We start from the raw sequence: 11,752 nt of genomic DNA on the forward strand, positions 1-11,752 counted from the left end.
CACTTTACTCTTCCCTACATTCACCTTTAGATTCCGTTTCTTACACACTCTCCCAGACTCATCCACCAAGCCTTGCAGCTCCCCTTCGTCTTCACTCAACAACACAGTATCATCTGGAAACAACAGTACAGGGAGTTTCCAAACACTGCCCTCTCTCACCAGGGCCACTCCAACATCCAGTACACTACCTTGTACCTCTTTTATTACCCCATCCATGTACTGATTGAACAACCATGGAGACATGACATCCCTGTTTCATCCCAAACTTCAAAGAGAAAAATTCACTCAGTTCACCATCCACACGCATTGCAGCCTTAGCACCATCATACAAGCTCTTCACAGCATTTAACAACTTCCCATCTACCCCATATATTCTTAATACTTTCCACAATCCTTGTCTATCCACCCTGTCGTATGCTTTCCCCAAATCCATGAAAGCTGCATACAACTTCTTTCCCTTCTCTAGAAACTTTTCCACTAAAGATCTAAGAATGAATATCTGATCTACACAACCTTTTCCCTTCTTAAAGCCTCCCTGTTCTTCTCCAACTAATTTCTCTGTTCTTTCTCTAACTCTGTCAGTAAGTATCCTACCGTACACTTTTCCTATTATACTAAGAAAACAAATGCCCCTATGATTACCACACACTTCTTTTTTCCCTTTTCCTTTGTACAAAGGAATAATTATGCCTGACTTCCAATCTTCCGGACTCTACCTTCCTCCCAGGCCAATCTGCACATCTTCCACATCCACTCTACTACTGTCTCTACCCCATGCTTCAGCATTTCACCACACACTCCATCAATTCCTGGGGCTTTCCCCAATTTAACTTTCTTCATTCCTTTCACAACTTTTATCCTACTGATTTCTTCCTGTCTTCTCACCTCCCTCATTCTCCCAGCCATTCCCCAGCCACTTATACTCGCATTACTTACATCCTCTATGTTCAACAATTCCTTAAAGTGTAATCTCTCCATCTGCTCACTTTTTCTCCCTTCTCCACCAGTAATCTACCATTTTTATCTTTCACTCCCCCGTTAACTTCACATCCACCCTGTCTTACTCTCTTCACCTCTTTCCAGAACATTTTCTTACAGTCCTTCCACTTTACACTCAAATTCCTTCCAAATTCCTCATCCACTCTCTTCTTACTCTCTCTTACTAATCTTTTCACCTCTTTCTTTCTACATATAACTCTCTCTTCCGCCTCCCTACTTCTTCCATGCCCCTATTTCTCATCGATTCATTGTATGCTTTCTTCTTTTGTGCCACAGCCTGACTCACCTTTTCATTCCATCCCGGTATTCCTTGCACCCCCCTCCGTCTTCCCTTCATGCCACACACCACATCACATGCTGCACATATTTCTTCTGTGAATATCCTGCACACACCTTCCACGTCCCTCATCTGCTCCAATTCATATTTGCTCAATTATTCCTCCACTTCTCTCTTATACTCTGCCTTTTTCTCATCCTCTTGTAATCTTTCCATTCTCCTTGCAAATACTCCTTCTTCCCATCCTTTCCTTCTTCTATTTCTCCACCTAATTTGGATCTTGATTCTGGCCACCACCAAGTAGTTGTCAGAAAGTCCACTCCCCCAACCTCTATTAGCTATTGCATCCATTACACATCTTCGCATCCTTTCATCCACACACACATAATCAATCATTGCCTTCCTTTCATTCAGTTCACCACCCACCCTTCTCATCACTCGCCATGTATATCTGTGGATCATTTTATGCCTGAAGAGGGTATTGGCTATCACCAACCCTCTCCCAGCACAAATGTCCACTAACGCACTGCCATTCTCATCTATCTCAGCAAGCACACCCCACTCACCAACTATTCCATCCACCTTCACATTCTCTACTTTACCATTCATATCACCGATCAAAAACACTCTCTCATTCCTTCCAAACTTTTCCATGCACACTTCCACATTTGTCCAGAACTCTTCTTTCACTCTGCTTGCACGATCTTGTATTGGCGCATACACGCACACAATCGCTCACATTTGTATTCCAATTTTCAATCTTACCCACACAATCCTTGACCCAACTGATCCATACTCTCTTATGTTCTTCTTCCATCTTTTACTCACAACTGTACACACTCCTTTCTTTGCCCTCTCATTCTCCCCTATTCCTGCACATATCTCTCACCTCTCCATTTAGTTCCATTTAGTTTCAGTTTCTCCACATACATCAAGTTTCGCACCCTGAAGCACCTGGACAATCTCTCTCTCTTTCACCTCATCATTCGCACCTCTTACATTTCATGTTGCAATTACCATGTCCTTTGTCCGGTCCTTGGTCGTCATCTCTTGGTCAGTCCTTGTCCGAGGCTTCTTGTTCGACTTTTTAGTTAGTCGTTTTCCGGGGAGGGGCACTAACCCTCCGCCAACCCTTTTAGTCGCCTTGTACGACAAGCAGGGATACTGGGGGAGTATTCTTGAAAAAAAAAAAAACTACTCCCAGGGGCACGTTGTTGGACGTTGTTGGAAGGACACAAGTCAAGAGTGAGAGCAGTGGAAATGAGTTATTTAAGAGGAGCCTGTGGAGTCACATGGAGAGACAGGCTGACAAATGAGGATATAAAGGAGCGTTTAGGTGTGGATATGGATGTGATAGGAAGCGTTAGGAGGAATACACCGAGGTGGTTTGGCCATGTGGAGAGGATGGAGGGTGAAAGACTGACGAAGAGAGTGTATGTAAGTGAGGTGGAGGGGGGAAGAGGGAGCGGGAGGCCAAGGATGAGATATAGGTATGGGATGGAGAGGTATATGAGAGAGAGGGGTGTGAGTTGGGAGCAGGGCAGTGAAATAGCGGAGGATAGGGCACCGTGGAGGCGATTTGTTTGTGGCCACCCCGAACGGGATTGAGGCGTCTGGGAATAGATAGATAGATAGATTGATAGACAGACAGACATGAGCGATCCAGATAAACATTGAACAACAACGAGATGATAAGAGTGTCTAGTTATATTTCAACATATGAGTGCAATTATTACTTAACGCACCAGCCACTCACACCAGCTTTGCCTCAGTAATACCCATGATGCCATTCACTAACCTGCATTGCACACTACACACGCTTGATATTTTCCACATCGCCTGTCCGCTCCGTCCCTTGTTTGTTACCGTGCTTTTATTAGCTTCTGTGATTATTTAATTTTTATGGAATGGATCCAGTGCATTAGTTATGATGAAGTCTACACCATTATGCCAATTGCATACTGACTCTAATAGTGGAACTAGACAGACGAACTGAAGCTTCATCTTTTCAGAGTAATATGTTTTTATATCCTTTTTACTCCAACCTGGTCTAAAATTACCATCTCTTCATGAATGCTGAATTGTAATGATAGAACGACACTAACATATGAGGCTAATCGCAAAGAAATGCAGTGGAAAACATTTAGAGTGGTAGAAGTGCCTTTTTTCTACCACTGACCTGCGTGAAACAAGCTGCAAAAGGATGAAAATTTGGGCCAGGTTAAACACAGTGGAAGAAGTGTTCAGTGCCTTTTGGCCACTCCCTGTATGGAGCGCAAATCTTATGTCATGTAGAGGCGTGTGTGGAAAAGAGGAAGGAAAATGAAGGCATGCGAAGCACCATTAGAAAGGGAAATGATAAACACAGGTAAAGATACCATGAGAAGTGGGGACAACTGGAGAGTGTAATGTAAGGAGAAAGGAGAAGGCAAAGTTAGGACAAAGGAGGACGCAAAATGAGGACATAGGAGGATGCAATGTGGGGATGAAATGATGGAAGATGAAGATGGTTGTTTTTGTGGGATGGTAATGTGTAATGTAGTCCATTATAGCATCATTGTTCTAACCAGCTGGAGATCCATAACCTCCTTCATCTCAGCTGATGGCCAGGAATAGTCAGGCTGGATATAGGAATAGCCTAGTAACCAAGGAGACTCACCCTTGCGTCGTGAATAAAAGTGGGACTCATCGAAATAATATAACCATAATATAGTATTCAGGCTATGGGCGTGACCCAGCTGCGTTAAATGAAAACAAATCAGCTATAGTGGGTCCAAAGTCGTACAGTGCTCTTCACAACATGCCACCACATCACACTCACCTCCCCACAGGCTGCTCTATCATTGTGTCTTCAGCTTGAATTCCCGTCTGTTAAGGAGGCTCCCTAGCACCTCTTCCTTAGGGATTTATTTTTGGATACGGCTGGTTAACATCCTTTTCACGTTACCTGTGCTGAGTATGGCGCTATGAAACTGATTTTTGTAGTACGGAGATGGATAGTAAGGTGTAATAGACGTAATAAGTTGCTTGGGAATATAGGTTAGGGAGCTTTCTAATTCGACGAGGATACTGCCCTTCAATTCTCAATGCCGTGAATTATTGGTCAGCAGGAAAAATCCCTCCTTCCCTTCTCCACTCCCACCTGTCCTATTAGGGTTGTCAGTTCAGGGTAGGCAGTTCAGCGGTTCTATAGCTACTGTAGCACCGAGTTATTTTTCTCGGTTTAGGGGGGATATTCACAGGCATTAACCAATATTCTAACAGTTTTAGCTTATTCCTTAGCTGTATTAGCTCATTTCTTAGCAGTTTTAGCTTACTTCCTAACAGTTTTACCTTATTTCCTGGCAGTTTTCTGGAGATTTTAGTGGCTAAAGAAACTCTGCTACAAGAGCAAGTTTTCCGACGTTTGTGAATTGTTATTGGCAGCTGTACTACCTACCTTCTGTCGCTGTTTCCCCTGGCCACCTCTCTGTGCAATGTACAGAGGCATATGGTCCTTCTACATTCTTATTCGGAGAGGGTCCAGGTAGGGTCGATGCTGTTGCTACTTCTGATTAACCAGCTTTTCCATATAATATCCTTCAACTCTGAACCAATTTTCTCTTCTTTTCGTTGGAAGTCTTGCAGTATAATGTTCCTGATACATCCTTGTGTGTGTGTGTGTGTGTGTGTGTGTGTGTGTGTGTGTGTGTGTGTGTGTGTGTGTGTGTGTGTTTAACCATTTCACTCTATAGGTTGAAATAAATCGTAGAAGGGTGGACTAGAATAAAAATGCAGCAGTTGTCATGGTCACGGAAGACGCGAAGAAAATTGTTTATACTCCATTTCCCTAAGAGAGTTCCAAACGGCTAAATAAAATCGATTGGTGATACACTGAAAAAAAAAAAAAAAGTATATGGTACTGAAAGAATAATATTCTTAGTGCGTTGATGTGATTTATACAGGGTGGTCAGTACATACCGCTCTAGTAGAAAATGACGGGGATGCATTTTAGGTGTCGTGGGGACTGTTCAGTCTGCTGGTGTGGGTGTAAGTGAGGCAGTGCCAGTAGCATAAGGGTAAATGATGCTGTGCATATACTGATAACAGTGAGCCGTCTCCGCAACACATGAGAACTGCTCATCGGAGTGGAAGTGGGACATTATATATAAGCCACCCTCTCTCTCTTTTTCTTGCTTCATTCTGACATTTCTTTTTCAACGACAGGGGAGACTTTTCGACCTGAAGGAGATAAAGACAGCCTTCATTAACCCATACTCCCCCAAACCTTTTCCCAAAGATGGATAAATTTTTCCTGGGTAGCTAGAGAAAAATAAGTTTCCTCCTCAGGCTACACAGGTGAAGATTGTGCCACTGTGTCAGCTTGTAATATATATATATATATATATATATATATATATATATATATATATATATATATATATATATATATATATATATATATTGTCACGTGGACGCATATTTTGTGTAGGTAATTGTTCCCCTTCGCGCCACGTGTATAACTAGCTAGTTAAGGTGTTTCTAAATTAACGAACTGGCGACCCAATGAAGTGGTGGTAGGCCTGCATATAAGCCCAGGCGCAGAGGCTCTGTGGCTCTCTCTCTCTCTCTGTTTCCCTGTCAGTGACGCCGGCTAGCTCTGGGTCGTCCAGGTTTAAGGTTTGTGTATGTCCTTGGTTAGGGATGTAGGATGGACTTTAGCAAGTTTATGCTCTTGTCCAGTAGGCAGGGTGATGTTTTGTGTTTTGTTTTCCCACTGTTGGTTGTAAGTTAAGGTAGTTTAATAGATTATGTTAATTTTGTACGTGGTGTTTTGACTCTCCTTAAATGTTCATATGCTAAAGTAACTCCAGATCTAAGTAGTACAATATGGTCTTGTCGTACACTCAATTATCATTCTATCGTGGTTTTACTCAGGCCGTGCACCCTGTCCACTTGGTGATTGGGTAGTTTGCGACAAATGGGGGCCTGACCGGGATTGAATATGTATACTAGCCTGTATATTTAGCTACATTACACGTTCCTGTGTACTCCCTGTGCATTGCAATTTAGCCTTTAGCAACAACTGTTTCCCTCATATTTGAGTTTGCTTTATGAAACAAGTGTTCTCCCTGGTAGTCCTAATTGTGTGCACTAGTGTATACGCGTGTAGCTAATTCCTGCTCAGTTACCTCATTCAAGAGCTGTGTTCCGTTCACGAAACTGTTCCTAGAGTGTTGTTGCTTTACAACTCTTGTTTGTTCTACTCTGTCTGGGCATATGGGTCATGTATATTGTATGATCTGTATTATTTGATAGTGTGGTGTATAGTGTTTTGTGGAGTTTGTTGTCTTAGCTCCATACACACCACTATCGTTATATTTACTATACCAGTTGTTTTACTTGGATCTATTAGGAGAATATTACATACCCACGTACAGCAAAGATTAGTACTCCCACTTTACTGATGACATTGTATTCCCCACGTAATTTTTGTAGTGTGTGTGTGTGCGCGCTACGTTCCCGTGTGTGGTGGAAGGTTTATTGTCCCACTAGGTGAAGTGGTTTACTGATATTTGAGTGATTACACTATCTAGCTAGCTAGCTTATTTTCGTTGTCCTTCCCTTCTCGCCGCCATCATGTTTGTGTTGGAAGATTTTGTTTCTAATCCTACAGTGACTGCTCTTTCTAGGTTAACCAAGGTTCAGTGGGAAGTGCTGGCAGCTTATTATAAGCTTGAGCTTCGTCCTAGGTTGAAGAAAGATGATATAAAGCAGTTAGTACTTGCACACATGGTGAGGGAGGAAATTTTCAGTGAGGAAGAAGTGAACATGTTGGAACATCCTAGTGATTTGATGGCTTTGAGGAAAATTGAGCTGGAGGAAAAAGGCTTGAGGTTGAGAGGATGAAAGCGGACAATGACAGAATCCGTCTCTCTCGTAGTCCCACATCGCCTGAGTGTGAGCCAGATTCCTTCAAAATTGCTGCAGCATTAAAGTTTGTTCCTAAATTTAATGAGGAGGATCCAGAAGATTTTTTCACTCATTTTGAGAAGTCGGCTGAGCTCCATTCTTGGCCCCAGGATAAGTGGGTGTTGCTAATACATAGCTCATTTACTGGTAGAGCTCAGGAAGTGTTTACCGCACTGGATGCCACTCAAATTGAAGATTATTATTTTGTAAAAAAAACTGTATTGCATGCATACAAGAAAGTGCCCGAAGCTTATCGGCAACAGTTCCGCCGCTGCCGTAAGACAGAGGGACAGACTTATGTAGAATTTATCCGCCGCAAACAACGACTTTGTAAAAAATGGGTTGAGAGTGAGTTGACTAGTTTGACAGTTGAGGGCTTGCTGGAGTTGTTTGTGCTGGAGGAAGTGAAATCTTGCCTCCCAGCTAGAGTAAGGTCACATGTGGAGGAAAAAGGGTTATGTACGTTATCTGAGGCTGGCATTGCTGCCGATCATTTCTCCCTAACTAATAGTGAACCCTTCCACAAGTACAGGTTGACTGCTCCCCAGCATAAGCCAGCCAGCACTTCACAGAGTGAACGGCCCCTGAATAAGAAGCTGACGGAGACCCAGGGACCTTCTTTTAAGCTTGATCCCACTGGTGAGTGCGCTGGTGAGGAGGCTCGTGGAGTTACTAATCAAGACGTGAGGAGGTCTCTCTTCTGTAGGTACTGTAAGAAGCCTGGCCACATCATAAAAGACTGTAGGAAGTTGGCCAGTAAGTACAGCCCCACCCAGGGCAATGCAGTTCTCCATGCCAGTGCACTCACCCAACCAGTGGAGGTGAGTGACCCGCAGGTTAGTGATTTACTTGTTTCGGGGCCATGTGAACATTCAGGTGATTCCCTTGAAGTACCCTCATCATTTAAACCATTCTGCTCGAGAGGTGTAGTATCAAAACATGAGTCCAGTAGATTCTCGGCTCCTGTTGTTGTGTTGCGTGACACTGGATCTGGTCTATCTTTCATTTTAAAGGAAGATGTTCCCAATTTTGATTGTTATACAGGTGAGACTGTACTAGTGTCTGGTCTGCCAGGAGAGGCTAGATATCCCCTTTGCTCAGTGTATCTTCGGTCTGTGTTTGTCACAGGTCCTGTACTACTAGCTGTAGTAGATCACCTCCCCGTTAGGAACATTTCAGTATTAATTGGCAATGATTTAGCTGCTTCCCAGGTTACCGCTAACCCCATCGTTTCAGACAAACCTGTTGATATCAACAACACTACTGACTTAGAGCTGAAACACCCTAATCTCTTCCCAACTTGTGCTGTTACTCGTAGTCAGAGCCAGAGGTTGTTGGACGCACATACCCCTGCTGTAGAGCCAGAGGAAAACACACCCGAGGAGATGTTTCCCTTGCGGAATTGTTTGATGATACACTCAGTAAGTCTAGTTCTGGTCTCCTTGACTTTGGTAGCACCCCTATCACAAGGGAGAGATTAATTCAGGAACAGTCTAGTGACCCCGAATGTAAGTTGTTTCTTGCACAACTTACTGAAGGTAATGAAATAGATGAGGTTCCACACTGTTTTTATCTCAATTTGGGGGTGTTGATGCGTAAATTCAGACCATCTAAGGCTCCTGCCAATCACACGTGGGAGACAGTCCATCAGATCGTCGTCCCAAAATCTCTACGTATAGAGATATTGAAGGTGGCACATGATGGGGTGGGTGGACACCTGGGAGTCCGTAAGACTTACCACAAGATTTTGTCTCATTTTTACTGGCCAAAGTTGATGAAAGATGTTAGTACCTATTGCCGTACCTGTCATGTGTGTCAGATTAGTGGCAAACCAGGCACTGAAGTCAATCCTGCACCCCTTCAGCCCATTCCTGTCATGGAGGAGCCCTTTAGTAAGGTAATTGTTGATTGTGTGGGCCCTCTCCCAAGGAGCAAACGCGGGAATCAGTATTTATTAACCATAATGGATGTTGCCACTCGTTACCCTGAGGCCATACCTCTCCGTAGTATCACTAGTAGGAATGTTGTCAGGGCCCTGATCAAGTTCTTCACACAGGTTGGGTTACCTGCCATCGTGCAGTCCGACCAAGGGTCTAACTTCACCTCCAGGCTGTTTCAGCAAGTGATGAGGGCCCTGGGAGTCCGTCAGTGTAAGTCAACCGCTTACCATCCACAGAGTCAAGGAGCCCTGGAACGTTTCCATTCTACCATTAAGACTATGATACGTACTTATTGTTTGGAAACGGGTCAGGAATGGGATGAGGCTATTGATCTTTTATTGTTTTCAATTAGAGATAGTGTAAATGAGAGTCTAGGTTTCACCCCGTTTCAACTCATTTATGGACACCAGGTCCGTGGTCCTCTCAAAGTCTTGAAAGAATGCTGGTTAAATGACGAGAGTACTGTACCGATTGCTGCATATGTAACTCAGTTCCGCTCCAACTTGCAGCGTGCCTTAAAGTTTGCCCATTCTAATCTCAGTCATGCTCAAATACGAATGAAAGACAATTATGACAAAATTCACAAGGCACAATCCCGCATTTTTCATGTTGGTGATCAAGTTTTAGCTCTGCTACCAGTACCAAAGCAGCTTCTTCAGTCTCGGTACTCTGGGCCATATCATGTTTTGAAGCGGGTTGGAGACCTTAATTATATCATTGCTACGCCAGAGAGGCGGAAGAAAAGGCGAAGTGTCCATGTCAATTTGTTGAAAATGTATCACTCTCGTGACCAATCACAAGGAGGGGAAGTGGAACAGGTCACCTTAACAGGAACTAGAGTAGTGGAAAAGTCAGAGGAAAATGACCCTACACCATTCGTAGGCAGTAAGCTGTCAAATCGTGAAATTCTAACAAATCTTATGAGTAAATTAGAGCATCTGCCCCCCACCCAGGCAGGCGATATTGACTGTCTTCTACAGGAGCATCCAGACCTCTTTGGTGACACCCCTCGGCTCTGTACCCTGCTGCCCCATGATGTGGATGTTCAAGGAGCCCCTCCGATCCGACAAGCTCCATACCGTCTCAGTGCCGAGAAGAGGGAATTCCTGCAGTCCGAGGTGCAGAGGCTAAAAGAGCAAGGTTTGATCCGTCCAAGTATGAGTCCCTGGGCCTCACCTGTAGTATTAGTCCCCAAGGCTGGAGGAAGTTACCGCCTTTGTGTAGATTATAGGAAGGTCAATGCTGTTACCCTGCCCGACTCCTTTCCACTACCCAGAATGGATGACATTATTGATGACCTAGGAGCGGCCCGCTACGTCACTAAGCTTGATCTCCTCCAAGGGTATTACCAAGTGCCCTTGACAGAACAAGCCAAGTCAATCTCTGCCTTTGTCACTCCAAGCGGCCTTTGGGAATTTCTAGTTCTTCCCTTTGGCATGCGGAATGCCCCGGCCACATTCCAAAGACTAATGAACAATTTGATTGCAGAGTTGCCTGGCGTCCGTGTGTACCTAGATGACTTAGTTGTCTGGAGTGACAATTGGAAGGAACACCTTGAGAGGCTGCGAAAGCTCTTTGATGTCCTGGAGGAGGCCAATCTCACAGTGAACCTCGCCAAGAGTGAGTTTGGGCACGCCCACGTCGTGTTCCTGGGGCATGTGGTTGGGCAGGGCCAGCTAGCCCCTGTTGATGCAAAGGTGGATGCCATTTTACAATACCCACCACCAACTGACCGAAAGTCTACCATGAGATTCCTTGGGATGGTGGGTTACTATCGTCGTTTCTGCAGGAACTTTGCCCAGGTCGCTGCTCCCCTTACGGATCAACTTAGCTCCAAGAAGACGTTCCATTGGACAAATGAATGTCAGCGGGCATTTGAGGGTTTGAAGGCCCTGCTGGCTTGTGCTCCTGTGCTCCGAACCCCGGACCCACATCGGCCCTTCATCATTAGAGTCGATGCAAGTGATGTAGGGGTGGGGGCAGTGCTCTTGCAAGAATATTGTGAAGTGTTACATCCCGTATGCTACTTTTCCCAAAAGTTTAAGGTTTATCAAAAGGCTTATGCCACCGTTGAAAAGGAGGCTCTTGGAATTGTCATGCCAATAGAAAAATTTGAAGTATATCTGTCCAGTAGCGCATTCCCCATCACGGTGTTCACAGACCACAACCCCCTTGTGTTTATTGAAAAGGTCAAGTTTAAGAATGCTCGAGTGCTGAGATGGGCTCTAGCCTTGCAACCGTATAATATAAAACTGCAGCATATTCGTGGCAAGGACAATACCATTGCAGATGCGTTGTCAAGAGTGTGAACAGAGTGTAGGTTCCCTATGATTTACCATGTCATTTACCCATTCTATGTTTTTAGGTTTAAGGAATTTTTTTTTAATATTGAAGTAAACCTACTTTTGTACCTATAATGTTTGTACATGTTAGAGTAACTTTTTCCGGCTTGGTAAAAAGTTCTTTTTTTTGGGGGGAGGTGTCACGTGGACGCATATTTTGTGTAGGTAATTGTTCCCCTTCGCGCCACGTGTATAACTAGCTAGTTAAGGTGTTTCTAAATTAACGAACTGGCGACCCAATG

General features: G+C 44.1%; 1 protein-coding gene across 1 annotated transcript; it reads left to right on the forward strand.

The window, feature by feature from the left end:
- The first annotated feature begins 7,161 nt into the window (after positions 1-7,161).
- Positions 7,162-11,477, forward strand: LOC145415354 (uncharacterized). The gene is made up of 2 exons (XM_080284641.1): positions 7,162-8,064; positions 8,547-11,477. Exons 1-2 carry the CDS (start codon positions 7,162-7,164, stop codon positions 11,475-11,477), a joined length of 3,834 nt encoding a protein of 1,277 aa, XP_080140767.1.
- Positions 11,478-11,752: the final 275 nt, after the last annotated feature.

This window comes from Coenobita brevimanus, chromosome 102 (assembly GCF_032717465.1).
Source record: "Coenobita brevimanus isolate Jiangsu-jjx chromosome 102, ASM3271746v2, whole genome shotgun sequence".
Classification (NCBI taxonomy): domain Eukaryota; kingdom Metazoa; phylum Arthropoda; class Malacostraca; order Decapoda; family Coenobitidae; genus Coenobita; species Coenobita brevimanus.